At 35.4% G+C, this 16,538-nt stretch overlaps 2 protein-coding genes across 5 annotated transcripts; one reads left to right on the top strand and one right to left on the bottom strand.

Annotated features, from left to right (window-relative positions):
- Nucleotides 1-2,225: 2,225 nt before the first annotated feature.
- On the top strand, nucleotides 2,226-11,681 carry LOC117624060 (ATP-dependent zinc metalloprotease FTSH 12, chloroplastic). Of its 4 annotated transcripts, XM_034355181.1 has the most exons (19): nucleotides 2,226-2,785; nucleotides 3,093-3,277; nucleotides 3,460-3,686; nucleotides 4,433-4,710; nucleotides 5,031-5,108; nucleotides 5,192-5,434; nucleotides 5,524-5,664; nucleotides 5,772-5,939; nucleotides 6,671-6,783; nucleotides 7,393-7,609; nucleotides 8,318-8,389; nucleotides 8,771-8,890; nucleotides 8,989-9,105; nucleotides 9,200-9,376; nucleotides 9,957-10,076; nucleotides 10,199-10,273; nucleotides 10,507-10,614; nucleotides 10,753-10,833; nucleotides 11,070-11,681. In XM_034355181.1, exons 1-19 carry the CDS (start codon nucleotides 2,372-2,374, stop codon nucleotides 11,145-11,147), a joined length of 3,012 nt encoding a protein of 1,003 aa, XP_034211072.1. In that variant the 5' UTR covers nucleotides 2,226-2,371; the 3' UTR covers nucleotides 11,148-11,681. The 4 variants fall into 4 exon arrangements, with proteins under 4 accessions (XP_034211072.1, XP_034211075.1, XP_034211074.1 ...); XM_034355184.1 differs by lacking the exons at nucleotides 5,031-5,108; nucleotides 5,192-5,434; XM_034355183.1 differs by lacking the exons at nucleotides 5,031-5,108; nucleotides 5,192-5,434 and having other exon boundaries at nucleotides 5,488-5,664.
- Nucleotides 11,682-11,808: 127 nt separating this feature from the next.
- Nucleotides 11,809-15,072, bottom strand: LOC117624062 (peroxisomal 2,4-dienoyl-CoA reductase-like). Its single transcript, XM_034355185.1, has 5 exons — nucleotides 14,795-15,072; nucleotides 13,674-13,833; nucleotides 12,875-13,044; nucleotides 12,579-12,801; nucleotides 11,809-12,223 (listed from the first exon to the last, which is right to left on the bottom strand). Exons 1-5 carry the CDS (start codon nucleotides 14,978-14,980, stop codon nucleotides 12,069-12,071), a joined length of 894 nt encoding a protein of 297 aa, XP_034211076.1. The 5' UTR covers nucleotides 14,981-15,072; the 3' UTR covers nucleotides 11,809-12,068.
- Between the last annotated feature and the right edge of the window lie 1,466 nt (nucleotides 15,073-16,538).

The raw sequence follows: 16,538 nt of genomic DNA, 5'->3' as shown, positions 1-16,538 counted from the left end.
TCTGGCCCGTGGGATAGTTTATTACTTTAGTTTTATTATTTTAAATGAAATTATTGGTTTGTTTTTATTAAATAAATAAATGTTGAATACATTATGATGTTAAACTTTTACAGCTAACACAATGTTGTATCATCATTTTATGATTAAAAATTAAAAAAACACTTGTTGAGTCCAGTAGTATGGATATATAAATATGGGAAATTCTATCTTATGTTATGTAATAACATTTCATACAATTAATTAGGTAAGTTTTGTTTAAATGTGTGTGCCTATGTTGACAGTCTGACAATGTAATATATTTAGTTATTTTGATTATATATTTATAAAATATGAGCACGTGGAATAAAAATAGATTTGAAGTACTAAAGTGAATAGCTACTTCACAATATAGAAAAGTTTAGGATGAGGGGAGGCTATCCCATTCTAAGGTCAGGGCATATCAAGGCCTCTTTGAGGACTCTCTATTAAGTATTTTATGTTCAAATTAGTTAAGGATTTCTAATCTTGGGCGTTTGATTGCATGTGTGTTGCATATTAAGCCCACAAATATATCTAATAAATCGCTAAGATTATAAAGCCTTAACCAATCCTTAACTTAAATCCTTAGTGGAAAAGCTCCCTTTAAGTAGGTAGGGTAAAAGTAGAATAATGTGTAATTAGCAATTTATCATAGTAAGTTTAAATTTACTTCTTATCAATAATTTAGTATGGTATGTACTAAACCAATGATTAGGTAACTTCTGTTTGAAGGTATTGTTCATGCTAACAGTTTAGCAATGTGGGTAGGTCATATGTCTCATTGTTAACAACAAAACATGGGATAAAAGCAAATGGGGTTGACGTATTAAAGTGGGTAGGTCATATGTAGCATAATATGTAATTATTGCAACAAGTTAGTGTTTTTTAAACACGAAATATATTAGAGGAAAGGAAACTGAATTCACGAGTCATGACTTCGTGAGTAGGGAAGCACTCTTGAGTACTTGAATTATAAACTCTGTATGAGTTGGGTATTTTTTAGATCAGCGACGATTTGAGTCTTGAATGTAGGAGATCTTTCACTGTTGAGAAGAAAGATACTATTACACAAGCAGTTAGTTACTATATTTGTACACATTATCTACGGGGAGAATTATCTCGATGTCTCAACTTATTCTGTCAACGTCAAGATATAACACAAGCACAACAGACTAGCATTTCCTTCTATTGTTTCGCTTCTAAGAAAAGCATTTGGTATTTTGCTTTCTCCACTTGTCTTTTTTTATGCATACTTTTCCAGCTTCCGACCAAATAAAACTTCACACAGAAGTTACAGCTACTATGTATGTAGATCTAGGATTCTAGTGCAACCTTTTCCTGCATCCTATGCAGTTGGTGCCGTTTTTGGACCCTTTTGTAAATGCTCATGGCTTTTACTGTTAAGCTTTTTATACTAATTGATGAAAAGGTTCTTGCACCAACAACGCAAGTGGAATAGTTTCCAAAAAGAAAACGGGGACAATGTCACATTATCAATTTACTTTCAAAAAGACTAATAATTAGAGTTAAGTCACTCTTAGGGCAGTTTTCATTACCTTTAAATGATTCACCAGACACTTGGGATGGACCAGGATTTTAAAATGGGGTGAGTTAAATTTACCTTATGTACGCACCGAATAGTGGAATATAAAAGTGCAACTACTACAGCGTACCAAGGAAAATTAGCAGTAGGCTGTTTATAAAATAAATATAAATAAAATAAGTTGGCAGTAGGCTAAAAATGTAAGAACAAGACAAATATTTTTTATTTTAAAGAGAACTTTACAGAGATATCCTACACAAGAATGTCCAGAAATTATCATTAGTAGGCATAGGGGCTAAATCAAATTTTTAACTAAAAAAATAACAACTATTCCCTTCTAGGGACCGTCCCCGCCAAACACCATAGAACAAAAGTGCTTTTACTAATTTTTCTTTTGCTAAAAAAGAAAGAGTGAAAGCATTCCTCGAACTTTTACCCTACATACGAAGATAAAATGTTCTAAGCTATAAATTTATCATAATGCATAAGTTGATTTCTGCTGTAACTTATCTGGTCTAGCTATCTTTATTGGTAATATAATTAGTGTGCATTTTTCCCAATTGGTTTAAGGCTTTTTTTTGTTTTTCCATTTTTTGGATGAGAATTTAGGGTTTTTTTCTTTTGTGCGACAGTTTAAAAAAAGGTTTTAGAACAGCATAACGGATAAACCCCAAAACCTCTAAAACCTGAGCAGTCCTAAACCACCACCACTGCTCTGTTCAACTACTGAAAACTGACAACCGATGAGAGGGCGCACAAATTAAGTTTTTTTCTATGAAATCTTCGTAATTCTCAATTCTACACCCAAAAATGGACCTTAAAATCACATACAAATCAAACCCACTTCTCTTTTCTTCAACCCAACTCACCCAGCCATCTGCAAGACCCGTCCTTTTCAACCTACCCACAAAGCACAGACCCAAAATTTCCCCCAAAAAACCCACTTTTCGTGTTATGGGGTCTGCAAATTCAAATGGGTCTGATGGGTTTTCTTGGGTGAGTCTGACTCAGTCAATTCGGCGCGGTTCGGAGCGATTCTGGTCGAATTTTGGTGAGTCGGTGAAGAAGGAAACTGGGTTTGATTTGAAGGATGCTAATGTGAAGGTGGGTGAGTATGTGGGGCGAGTTGAGGGTGGATTAAAGAAGGGTAGGACTGAGTTGGAACGGTTTAAGACTGAGTTGGTGCCAGAGTTCGTCAGTTGGAATCGGTGGGAACGTTGGAAGGTAAGTTGGATTTAATTTTAATTTCTGTTTGGTTGCAAAGAAAGTGTAAGAAGATACTGAAGCTACAAGGTTCAGTTTTTTGTTTGATTAAGTTGAGGCGGGCACTAAATGTAGCTTCGGATTAGTGGAAATGTTAACCTTTTGTATTAATACTTGCAATTGTTTAAGCACATGAACAATCAAATTCATAAGGAATGGAGGTCGGCCCTTTTGAAATAGTTTTGTGCGGTGCGATGTTTACAATAGATATGCCAACTACACCCTCTTTTTGTCTTTTCACATTGGTCATTTTCATTTGTTTTCTCAGGATATTAAGACATGGGAATCCAAAAGAATTGCTGCATTGATTTTCTATATTTTTCTTGCCGTAGTTTCTTGTCAAAGAATATATATAACAATTCGAGCTCCTCTCCAAGATCGTCAAAGAAAAGAGTTGACAGAGGCTTATATGGAGGCAGTTGTTCCCGAGCCATCTCCAAGTAATGTTAGAAGGTAATTTGATTTTGTGTGTATCTGTCCTTTAGGTCATGTTGACTAAACGCATTTATGCTTTGAAGTTTAGATATTTCCTTGACATAGATAAGGTTTTAAACATGAGGAATAAAGGTAAAGACGCTTAAGTAGTTCGTTTCTGCTTTCACTAATCCAGGCCCTCTGGTTGTCTTACATTATAGGTTTAAGAAGAGTATATGGAGGAAGACTACACCAAAAGGCCTGAAAATGAAGAAGTTTGTTGAAAGACCTGATGGAACACTTGTTCATGATAGTTCTTATGTGGGAGAGGATGCATGGGATGATGACCCACAGCCGCCTCAGGACAATGTAGAACAAATTATTGACAGTGATGTAAAATTAAATCAAGAGGAAAAAAAGGAACTGAAAGAAGACTTGGGGATTTCTGGTTAGTGTCCGTTTGCCACTTGCATAAGTGTTTTGAGTTGGTCTTCATTACAAGTCCAGCATGGCAAAATTGGTAAAAGGAAATTTTTCTCTGTCTATGAAGATTTTTTATGTTGAAAAAGATACAATTATATTTTCTTTGCCAATGAGGATTTCATAGCATATTATGAATTGTGATTTGTGAACATATCATATCCTATTACATGTGTATGGGTGTGTGATAGCTAAACTAGATAAAGTGGACAACTTGTCCACAATGATTGTAATCATTGTGCTGTACTGTAGATTTTACATTGTAAGCAGTGGACAACTTATCCACAATGATTGAAATTGTTTTGATTCCAACAAAATTTTCTTTTCTTATAATAAAATATACAGCCTTTTCTAGAAAGTTATTACCTTAATAGAAAGAAAATTTAGTCAGATATCTAATTTTTCAACTCTGCTTAGAAATGTTGGCTGTCTAAGTGCCTATGTAGGTTATTTGGTCTGAAACCCCGCTATACATGAGCAACTCTGAATCTCAAGGAATGGTCGCAGAGAATTGTGTGATTTGATATCTGTGTATGTTTACTGTAAAACTGCATTCTAGAGATTACAAAAACTTCGACTGATTGATGGTTCTTGTTAGATATTATGTAAAGTTTGACTTGAGAATTTGTCTTCAGATCTATCTATCAATACTGTTTTTGATATTATCTACCCTTTGGAACCTTCTGGCCAATTCATTTGATGTTTGCTTTGCAGGTGAAGTTCAAGAAAATAGAGGAACATGGCGTGAAAGACTTAAGAAATGGAACGAGATACTTCAAAAAGAAAAGTTAGCTGAGCAGTTGGACTCTGCAAATTCTAAGTATGTAGTTGAATTCGACATGAAAGAGGTAGAAAACAGTCTTCGCAAGGATGTCGTGGAAAAGGTAACAGAGACACAGGGAACACGGGCCCTATGGATAGCTAAAAGATGGTGGATGTATCGTCCTAGACTTCCTTATACCTACTTTCTTCAAAAGCTTGATTGCTCCGAGGTAACAAGTTTCTCTCCTTTGTTTTATTTATTTTTTGTTTTTCTCCTTGTGTATAGATTCAGTGGTTCCTTGTTGTTTGGTTTAGCATTAAGTATGCGTTCTCTTTGCATCTATTGGTTTTCATGGAAGAGTGTATATTATTTGGGTTTCTCTAGTATCTAAACGGGTTAGTTCAAAAAATAAGATGTTATATTGACATTGTTCCCAACTCTGCATTCACATGTCCAATCTAAACATTATGCATCTAGAGGATATTTTTTCCAACGTTGTTAGCAAGGGTTGGGCAGGTAGTTTCTGATTCTTTAATTTATTTTGGACAGGTTGCTGCTGTTGTATTCACGGAGGACCTAAAAAGAATATATGTTACTATGAAAGAGGGTTTTCCATTAGAATATGTCGTAAGTTTACCAATTTTTTTTAACAATCACCCTGATCTTATTGCTTGACTTATTAATGCTTAGTGTTTTTCCTTATATGGTAGGTAGATATCCCCCTAGACCCTTACTTGTTTGAGATTATCTCAAGTTCTGGAGCTGAAGTTGATCTTCTTCAAAAGCGCCAGATCCACTACTTTATGAAAGTTCTGATTGCATTGGTGCCTGGGATACTTATTCTCTGGCTAATACGCGAGTCTGTGATGCTTCTGCACATCACTTCTAAGCGTTTCCTTTACAAAAAGTATAACCAGCTTTTTGATATGGCTTATGCAGAAAATTTTATCCTGGTAAATTTTTAATTTCCAGATATTTTGTCCCTATTTATCTTCCTACTGTGTAGATTATTGAGTTCTCATTGCACTTGACACTCCTTCAGCCAGTCGGAGATGTGGGGGAAACAAAATCAATGTCCAAGGAAGTTGTGTTGGGGGGTGATGTTTGGGATCTTCTTGATGAGCTCATGATTTATATGGGAAATCCAATGCAATACTATGAAAGAGATGTCAAGTTTGTCCGGGTAAGTTTTTCTGTAATCATGAAAGATAAAGGCAACTCTACTGGAGTTTTGCCTTAAATATTGCAAATGTTATAAGAGAAAAGTTGTTTGATGATTATTCATAACAGGGTGTTCTTCTCTCTGGACCTCCTGGAACTGGCAAAACACTTTTTGCAAGGACACTTGCCAAGGAAAGCGGATTACCCTTTGTTTTTGCTTCGGGTGCTGAGTTCACAGACAGTGAGAAAAGTGGTGCTGCAAGAATCAATGAAATGTTTTCCATTGCAAGGAGAAATGTAAGCATTCTTCTCTTTCTAATTTTCAAATGCAATACTGTGGATTAGTAAAATGCGATTTTTTTTAGGAGATCATCCACAAAAGATTGGTGTTTGTCATAAATATGTAAGTCATAATGCTATGGAGCTATTGTGCTTACACAGATGATGAAATAAATAATTTAGTCTGTCGTAATTGTATGATTTAGGATACTGGTTTCTTTGTGATAAATGAGTTAACTCCTAAAATTTGAGCGCTTAGCTCATACTCATTTTATCATCTTTGTTCCAAATGGGTCTGTATTGGTCTGATGGCTCTTTATGAAAACTTTTGCATTGAAAAAAGATCTTAAAATTTAAGCTTGTTATGTCCTATGTGTGCTCAGCAGTTGATAAGATTAGTGCTCTTTCACCTACCACTTTAATTCACTGTATCTTTCTTTCCTAGTTTGGTTGTCTAACATTTGATTTTCAGTATATTAAAAATGTCACGGTGTAAAAAAATCATAGAAGTTTTTATCTGACCATATCTAGTTGACCTTATTGTACTTTTTTAATTTCTAAGCTTTGTTTATTTCTGTCATGGAATGTACTAAAACAGATTTTTACATAACCTCAGGAGCTTTAAGGCCAGCCCATAAACAAAACTTTTTAGAACAGCCGTCGTGGAGTTTTTTCAATCTGGATATTTTATTTTTATTTTTCACTAATTACACTAAGACAAAACATTGAATTCACTACCCTGTGCTCAGGCTCCTTCTTTTGTATTTGTGGATGAAATTGATGCTATTGCTGGAAGGCATGCAAGATTGGATCCTCGAAGAAGTGCAACATTTGAGGCTTTGATATCACAGCTCGATGGAGAGTACGTGTATTACTTGAACACATCTATTTTTGCTTTTATCTAAGCAGTACTAATTAAATTCAACTTATATTATAAATATAGATATATATTTCATGTGCCAACCTACTTTCATGTAAAAATGGACATAGTGGTTTGATTATTTTCTGTAGTCTACTTCATCATGTTATTTTGGACTATAACTTTTATGTGTGGGAAAGAGTAAAAATCACTTTGAAAAATAATACCATTTGAATTCTACTGTTGGAGAGTATACAAGTTAGACCATTGTGGCAGATTTTGCATGACTAATTGCTTTATTATTATTTAGACTGTGGCCTTGCATTGATGTGGCTACCCGTGGAAAGTTTTGAACTTTTGGTTACTGAACAGTCATATCGACTATGATTAATACAGGTTTCTTGGTAAGAATATTAAGTTATTAACGTCTAATTTTGAAGGTTTATTTTAGGCATCATAGGTTGCTCCCCAATAACAATCAGTTAGTGTTTTCAGTGACATAATGTTTATCTTTTTTTTTTACGTCTAGTGTATTATGATAGGTGCTACATGCGAACTTATCATTTTTCCTTATATAATGAATTTTAATGTTCAGTATTTGATCATGTCTAGGAAGGAAAAAACTGGTGTTGATCGGTTCTCTCTCAGACAAGCTGTGATATTCATCTGTGCTACCAATAGGCCAGATGAACTAGACCATGAATTTGTTCGACCTGGGCGTATTGACCGTCGACTGTATGTTGGTTTGCCTGATGCTAAGCAACGAGTACAAATTTTTGGTGTGCACAGTGCAGGAAAGCAACTTGCAGAAGATGTAGACTTTGGGAAAGTAAGTGGTTGATGTTTCTTGTTTTGCATTATTCCTTCAAAGTCATGCTTAAGAAGTTGAATTTTCTGCAATTAATCATGGTATTTGACATTATTTAAAGCTAACCATTCAACAATGAGCATATGAATTGGTTCCTCTCTCTCTCTCTCTCTCTCTCTCTCTCTCTCCCGTCCTCTCTGTCATTGTCTTCTTTATTGTTGTACGACTGTTCTTGTTCATTGATTTTCACCAATATGAATGGTGGAAAACACTCTTGACTTTTCAACCATGGGCGACTGTTGAAATTTACACATACGGATTCCCAAAGAAACACAATGTTTGATCACCTCTATGCATATTTTCTTTTATACTTGCGTGAGTTGGTTAAGTAGGGAGATATATGGTTCTTTTTCAGATATCTTGTGGATATAGTGCTTGTTTTGTCCGTTGGTTCTCTATGCTGTGGTACTTTATTTTGGTAATTGGTGCTTACTTTATTGTTCATATTATTTGAGAAAATAGATTTGGCGTTTGGCTGCATATTGCCTCTTCCACTCTAAAGATTCATATATATTATGTTAAGTGTCTTGTATCCAGTGATGATTTCGTCTCTAGGTTTGGTTCCTTTTATTTTGGTAATTGGTGCTTACCTTTTGCTGTTTATATAGTAGGGATGGACATCTAACTTGGTTTTGTGCTACTGTTTGCCTCCTCTTTCTTCCACTTCAGCTTGTCTTCCGAACTGTTGGTTTTTCTGGGGCAGATATTCGGAACCTTGTCAATGAAGCAGCAATTATGTCAGTAAGTAAAACTTACAAACCTACAAAGTTGCTTAATAAGCTTTATATTTGTATGAATTTTCTCTTGAAATAGGATCCTTAAGTAAATATGGATGCTTTGGCTCTTGGAAAATAATATGCTTCCTTATTCAATTTTCGGTAGTAACTATGGTGACGTTACTGTTCTTGGTGAACAGTTATATTAGGTGAAGGGTGCGTTTGCTATCTACTGGGATCTTAATTTAAAAATATTTAAGTGATGTTTCACATGATATGTAACTTTCAACTACTTTTAATTTTTTATCTTGAAAAGAAAGTTTCTAATGCATTTTTTGCAATCTAGTGTTGCTGAACAGTTCTCTCAAGTTTCTTTGCATGTTGTTTTCTACCCTTCATTTTTTAGGTGAGGAAAGGGCATTCAAAGATCTTCCAGCAAGACATTGTTGATGTATTAGATAAACAATTGCTTGAGGGTATGGGTGTACTCCTTACTGAAGAAGAACAGCAGAAATGCGAACAAAGTGTATGTCCATGTTGGTTGTTCTTTGGTGTTTCTTTTGGAGTGACAAATGTTATATAATACTTAATTTAGTCATTGAGTTGTATATAATTACATCATAGGTGTCTTCGGAAAAGAAGAAACTGCTGGCTGTTCATGAAGCTGGTCACATAGTATTAGCTCATCTGTTTCCTCAATTTGATTGGCATGCATTTTCTCAGCTTCTGCCTGGTGGCAAGGTACAAATTCTGGTGATAAAAACAATCACTGGTGGATGCTATTGAAATTCTGTGGGAGTTGCTCTCTGACGAAGCTCATTTATAATATGAACAGGAAACTGCAATATCTGTGTTCTTCCCCCGAGAAGATATGGTAGACCAAGGTTATACAACCTTTGGCTACATGATGATGCAAATGGTGGTAGCTCATGGTGGGCGTTGTGCTGAGCGTGTCGTGTTTGGTGATGACATAACTGATGGAGGAAGGGATGATTTGGAAAAGATAACAAAGGTAACCACAGTTCCTTTCTTATGATATAAATTTACAGAATTTATTCTCTGGAAGAAAAATAAATGAAAGTGCAATTAGCTCAAAGTTGTATGAATAAATTGCCTATTTAGCAATATACTTATTTGCTTTAAAGTTTAGGTGATCTAAGGTGTTTTCATTTATTTTAGGCAGTGAAAGTGTGTTCAGCTCATTTCCTTTTTATCTCTCTCCTCCTTCATATCAGGCAAAGTTATTGATACAGACAAACATGGTTTTTAGGGGGGCTTAAATTTTAAGAATTTGGATGTGTTTATATTTAATAATAGGCAGTATGCATGTAAGTAATCCTCTTTGCAGAAGTACTGTGAAACACAGTCTCTCTTTCTGTGTTGTAATCTCTGTGATGAACATTCCTTGTTTAAATGCACAGTGCATTTTAATCTCATAGGAAACATGAGTTTTCACAGATTTGTCTTAAATATGAATCTTGACCTTCCGAACAATTTCACAAATGTTTCCTAGTAGATCACCAAGGACATATTTAGTAGTAGTTAATACACAATTTGGTATATCTGTTTCCTCAATTAAGTAATCTCTTCAGATTGCTCGAGAGATGGTAATCAGCCCTCAAAATTCAAGGTTGGGGCTTACAGCTTTAACAAAGAGAGTTGGACTTGTGGATCGACCAGATAGTCCAGATGGCGAGTTAATAAGATACAGGGTAATCTTATTTCTCTTTACTTGCAAATATCTACAAAATATGCTGTGAACCTCCATCATTTTTATTTTTTGATTTGATTATCTTCATCAACTGATTCTTCTTATCTTTCTTCATGATGTTAGTGGGATGACCCCCATGTTATTCCAGCCAATATGACTCTTGAAGTGTCTGAGCTATTTACTCGAGAGTTGACAAGGGTAATTTAATTTGCTTAACTTTTTATCATTTTTCATGCTATCCGGAAAGGATACTAGTGAATGTTAGCGGTTGTGTTGAAGCTAGTTGTTTACTTTGATTTGGCTTAGGAAATGCCTTGGTATAAATAATTGAGGCAGGATCATTATGTATTCAGTCCCCATGTGCTTATGGGTGCACAATGACATGACAATTTAGATGATAACACTTTGTGAGTGTTTGGTGTTTGTTGCAGTACATTGAAGAAACAGAAGAACTCGCAATGAATGGTTTGAAAAACAATAGGCACATATTGGACCTGATTACGGAGGAACTATTAGAGAAGTCGAGGATTACTGGTTTGGTACGTTATAAAACATCCTTCTCTTATTGCATTCTCTCTGTAATGTTGATTTGATAACAATTATCTTCATATCTAATGAAATTCTTGCACTGAACTTGTTAGATGTGTGTTCTCACAATCTTGTCTTCCTATTTATAGGAGGTAGAGGAGAAAATGAAGGACCTTTCTCCAGTGATGTTTGAGGATTTTGTAAAACCATTTCAGATAAACTTGGAAGAGGTATTCATTTCAATAGTTGTTAAGCTGGTAGATATCCATTTAAGCTTTACAATTTCATTGATTTCGTAGGGAAGTTTTGCTCTGAATATAGCTTTCTCAATGGTTTTATATAAATTTCTTTTGTTATAATATTTGTTTCTCTGTGTAGCTTTCTTCCTCATGTTAAAGCGTCTTTTGGAAGATAAATTTCTTTTGAATGAATTCCAACTTACATGTGTTATTTGGCTAATGTTTAGGATGGACCGTTGCCACATAATGATCGGTTGCGATATCAACCACTGGACATATATCCTGCACCACTGCATAGATGTTAAAATATTGCTGGAACTCATCAGCTCATTGGAGGTCAAATCTTTAGCTTTTGTCATGGTGCATGGGAAGTCTGAGAAACTATGCTAGATAGTTTCCTCTGAAAGCCAAGCTACCTGGTTGTCCACGACTCTGTTGGTTCAATTTCCAGCAGAGATGGCGGTGACATCGCATATCAGGGTTTTCCATCTGCCCCAAAAGTCGACTTTGTTGAAGCTCCTGATACCTATAAACGGCTGAGCCTCAAATATTGCTAGCTAAACAGACAACTATCGCCTGTTAAAGCAAGATGTGGACTATGTAAAAGGATGGTAATGTGTTTTGAAACGAGCCTCAGTTGGAGTTTATTAGAGAGAGAATATTAGGCTCGGCTGGTACTTCGTGTCAATTTTGTATTTGATAGTTCTTTCTTTTCTTTTCCTGCTCAAATATATCATTCATTTTTCAAATATTGCAAACTCCGAAAGCATAACCAAAATTTATTTTGTAAGGATGTAAGCTACACCATATATAAAATAGGTTCAGAAATTTCAGGAGCATTCAAAATTTTGAGCTTATATTGAATTTTCCTTTTGTTTTAGCTTTTGCTTCATTTGCGACAGCAAGCCTCAAGTCACTGTCATGGCACCTTTCATGTTTAGTCAGCTTAAATTGATGGAAAAAATCAAAATTAATAATCCCATGAAGATTTTATTATTACCTTTCAAAACATATTAAGATATAACATAAACACAAAATAAGCATGCTAACAACTTGGCACACGCAAAGGACCTACTAGTGCAGTGGTTTGGAGCAATTAATCCCTCAGGCAAGGTCCTGGGTTCGAGTCCTAGCATCCATGTATCGTGTGTGAGTTTGGCATATTATTGCCCCTCTCAATAGGAAAATTCCTCGAAAAAAAATTGACCATGTACTTATTCTATGCCTTACAACTTGCTCCTTGGAACCCCTATTGGTGCATCTCTAGATCTCTTTTCTACTGATCGTGAAAGCTGCTTCACCGCATCTTTTGGCAGATGGCGAGGCCGGCTCAGCCAAAGTCCTCCATCAGCTATAATGACAGTTCCATTTATAAATTTCCCTGCAAAATTTATAATGATAGATAAGTTTCCAATGAAACAAAAGGGAAAAAGAGAAGGGTAACAAAACTTGTTTAATGATTTGTTTCTACTATTTCCTATTGACTTAAGCTGCGTATGCATGCTCTATTCCACCAAAAGAATAATAGGACCGTGATGACATTAAAAAGCTGAAGCATCAATCAAGAGACAATGTGTACAAAATAGTCCAAAATCAGATGCATATGGAACACGTACAGATTCTTGCATGATCTCAAACTATCATTTTATCTGGTTTTGGCATGAAAATTTATGATTATGCAAGAGGTACTGTACAAATATGGCGATGATACAAAATTGCATGCAAGGGTTACCAACCTGCATCCGAAGCAAGGTAAAGGGCGGCCATAGCAATATCCCATTTGTCCCCTAGTTTATACAAAGGCATGTAATCTCTAGCTTTGCTATTTATCTCCGAAGGTGCAAGTTTACTCATGCCAGGCGTATCATCAATGGGGCCTGGAGCTATTCCATTCACCCTAATGTCATAGTCAGCTCCCCACTCCAATGCCAAGTTTCTTGTTGTGGCATCAATTGCTGCCTGTTGGAAAGGAATACTTCAATAAGTTTATCACAAAAATAAGATATAACAACTGAAAACCTATCAAACAAACCTTCGCAGCTGCTACATGGACTTGATACCAAGAAGCTGTATAATGTAAAGTAGCACTGATGTTCAATATTGTTCCACCACCAGATGACCTCCTTCCTGGTCCTCCTTTTTTAAGATACTTGAGTGCTTCGTAGCACATTGTGAATGTTCCAACAGCATCAATATCCATAACTGCAGGGAAGAGATGAAATCAATGGTTTTTTGTTTTTGGGTCAAAATCTAGAAGTACCTATAACATGAATATGTTTTGAACGCCAAAGATAATCAACTTTTTTGTTTATTCTTCAGCGATCTAGTGAAAAACCTCAATACTGTGACTTTGAGGAGTCAGCGATTACCTCAGAAAATCACCTATTGATCTGACAATGAATCCCATTTGACTGTTATTACTCTCTATTCTCCTATTTCAATTGAGTTAAAAGGCCAAGACGCCTGGATCTTATCGTAAAAAAGTAGATCGGTTCATAAGTTATGGATGCATCCATGCATTCCTGCTTTCTTCTGATTTGAGCATTTCTTCATAATGTTATTTATTTTCTCTGTTAACTTAATGTCTTTGAACTTTCCAAAAGGTTCATTTTACACATCGAACATGAGATTCCAAGCTAGAGCAAACCTCACACTTAAGCAAATTTTCACCAAAAATCGTCCTCGATCAACCATTGGCTAGAAAAACTTTTAGCCCATTCAGCCACAAGGAGAATTTCTTTTGATGAAAAAATGACATGAATAATAATAACCATGTGTTGAAACAAATTCATACGTGCAAAAAGATGATAAAGACTCTTACAACACCCAACCTGTTCGAAATCCATTAGGGGATAGATCCTCGGCTGATACAAGAAAATTGCCAGCTGCACCATTCACAAGTATGTCAAGCCTACCAAAATGCTGGAAAGTTGATTCCACCACTCTTTTTGCATCTTCATGTTTACGAACATCCCCCTCAAAACCAACAGCCTGAAACGAAAGAAAAGAAATAAAATAAAATCTAGAGCTATATAACCAACTAATTTCAAGTCAGATACAATGTCTGCATGTCACAAGCAAGTCAGTGTCATATAGATAAGTGCCTGGAAGAAGCCAAGAAAAGCGACTCAGAAAGCTTTTGAATGGACCCTTAGCAGACTAACTGGAATTTTTTGTAACATTGTTGAACAAGTCAATGCAGCCAGCGTAAACTAAGCAATCTACTTTTAGAACTTATGAACTAACACTAAACCACTACTCCCACAGTTGGATTTTGAGCCAGTTGATGCCAGTGAATACACAGCGACCCACAAGCCGCCAAGTAAACTCTAGAACCTACCTCCTTGTGTTGCTCATAGTTTTCAACTTTTAATTTCATATCTCAAACCATAATGCATTTCTGCCTTCGAATTATTAGTTTTAATCAATTGACCTCGTTGTAACTAAAATAAATGAAACACACCTTTGCAACTCCAAAGTATATAATCCCACGATCACATAGCAAAAGAGACAGGCAAACATGCATAATTTAACACTTGTAATTCCTTGGCATCAAAGTATAAATTAAACTCCGAAACGAAATTCAGAAATTCACAGCTTTTTCCATCAACCAAGCAGAACCACAATTTTTATTTCCTGGACAAAAAAAAATCTGTTTCACTTCCTCCTTTATCAGCAACCAAACAAGCCCACGACACGGAAAAAAAAAAAAAAACCGATGGGGAATTAAAGCATAGTGGGAAATTCAATAAATTTCCTCAGTTTTCTCATCACCCAATTACAAAAGTAGTTCGCTAATAAAAAAGAAAACAAAGAGACCCAAAATGGGCAAGAACAGAAGTATGTCTGTTCCATTTTCCTCAAGTTTCTGAGCAACCAAACAAGCCCAAAGCTAAAAAAGATAGCCCAGATGAAGAAACACAAAAAGCAAGAGCTTGAAAACAGAAGATACCTGAATTCCAAGAGACTGAAGAGCCGAGACAGCAGAGTCAAGGACTTGCTTGCGTCGACCCATGATGGCAATGGAGGCTCCATGCTTGCCAAATTGGGTTGATATTTCGAACCCAATCCCCGACCCTCCTCCTGTTATCAGAGCCACCTTCCCTTTCACCACATCAGCCTTGAACGGTGACTCCATCTCTCTCAATCTGATTTTCTCTGTTTTGCTTTCTAACTATGAAACTCCTGTTTTGTTTCATATAAGAACACAGTTTGTGGTCCAAAATAAAGGCTTTTTTTTTTTATTTATGACAAAACGTCATTTAAGTTTGCGAAACTGTATTTCCGTCTGAAAATCTGTTAAACTGATCACGCACACGTGGACTTAACGTATGCAATGATATGACGCCACGTGAATTGAATAATACTCTCCAGGCCAATCCCACCATCCTCTCTCTCTCTCTCTCTCTCTCTCTCTCTCTCTCAAGTCTCAACCTAGGTAAGAACTTACATTACATCATGTAACAGATGACGGTATTCCACTTATCTTATATTGGTATATCGGAAAGTTGTATTAGCATATTGGAAAGTGACCCAAATACTTCTACGGCAGCTGGACTCTTTGCCGCCATCAACACCCCATCTGTCTCCTCCAATCCTCATAGGGTACCTCTTCGAAAAACCCAACCCAATTATCTTCTTCCCCAATTATCCAATCCAAGCCTTACTTATGTAATTACGTAGAAAAATTTGTAACGAGGATACAGAGGCGGACTCATTAAGGCGTAAAGAGATGCAGCTGCACCTTTTCTCATTGGAAAAATCATTGTAGGTGCTTCAAATTGCCCTTTTGCTCAACTGGTATATAAATTACCTTATTTTCATTTTCAACTTTTAAGTAAATGTTTTTGTCCTTTTACTTTAATTTATTTTTATATTACTCCATTTACTTAAGTTTACAATGTAAATAAGGAAGTACCCCTATTTGGATTCAAATAAAAATACTAGAAAATCAAGTTTCCACCAAATCAAAATATGAAAAAATCGATTTTAGTGCAAAATACGATTTATGCTAAAAATGATGACTCATTAAGTCAATATATACTTCATACTAAAATCCCATAAAATCAAGTTTTCTTATTTGATGTGTAAGGAATAAAAGCCGCTAAAAATTATCTTGAGAAAATGATTATTCCGAAAAATCATTTTTCATACTTAGTCAATTTTACACCTCCGCTAAAAAATTTATGGGTCCGCCAGTGCAGGGATATCACTGTTTTTTAATCTCCAATCAATAATACAATAACATATAAAAAGTTATCTCACGTTTTCTTACGCTATTGGTCGAAAATACTCTTCCCGTTGCATAAACAAGGCTAATACATAAGACAAAACTGAATAACGAAAAATAAACAAATTGATCAAGATGAAAACCACAAAACCAACAGTACGAATACATTAGACCAAACATAATAGGATCGATGGGGGCAAGGAAGCCCATCCTTAGGTAACTTTTTTCGCCCCTCCCTTTTTTAAAATTGTTTAAAATTATAATTAATTGATGGAAATACACTTAAACAAAATAGAAATTCGAGTTAGACTTTAACTCAGTTAGATATAGACGGTGGATTGTAATATTTTACAAAATTCTTGTGTTTAAAATTAAAAATTAAAAATTCATGTAGTAATGATCTACATGTCCAAAATTACGATGATATTTATACAAATTTTTCTATTTATTATTAAATTATTTTCAT

The sequence above is a fragment of the Prunus dulcis genome, chromosome 4, assembly GCF_902201215.1.
Source record: "Prunus dulcis chromosome 4, ALMONDv2, whole genome shotgun sequence".
In the NCBI taxonomy this organism is placed as follows: domain Eukaryota; kingdom Viridiplantae; phylum Streptophyta; class Magnoliopsida; order Rosales; family Rosaceae; genus Prunus; species Prunus dulcis.
The sequence above is the reverse complement of the archived record's forward strand: the minus strand, read 5'-3'. Positions and strand labels throughout refer to the sequence as shown.

Bases quoted from the DNA above. Each gene is read 5' to 3' on its own strand.
- LOC117624060 (XM_034355181.1), top strand. From the start codon at position 2,372: ATGGACCTTAAAATCACATACAAATCAAACCCACTTCTCTTTTCTTCA. The intron at 4,711-5,030 runs GTAACAAGTTTC...TATTTTGGACAG, and splicing joins AAAAGCTTGATTGCTCCGAG to GTTGCTGCTGTTGTATTCAC. The intron at 10,274-10,506 runs GTAATTTAATTT...TGTTTGTTGCAG, and splicing joins TTACTCGAGAGTTGACAAGG to TACATTGAAGAAACAGAAGA.
- LOC117624062 (XM_034355185.1), bottom strand. From the start codon at position 14,980: ATGGAGTCACCGTTCAAGGCTGATGTGGTGAAAGGGAAGGTGGCTCTG. The intron at 13,045-13,673 runs GTTGGGTGTTGT...TCTTCCCTGCAG, and splicing joins CCCTAATGGATTTCGAACAG to TTATGGATATTGATGCTGTT. The intron at 12,802-12,874 runs GTTTGTTTGATA...CCTTTCCAACAG, and splicing joins TCCATGTAGCAGCTGCGAAG to GCAGCAATTGATGCCACAAC.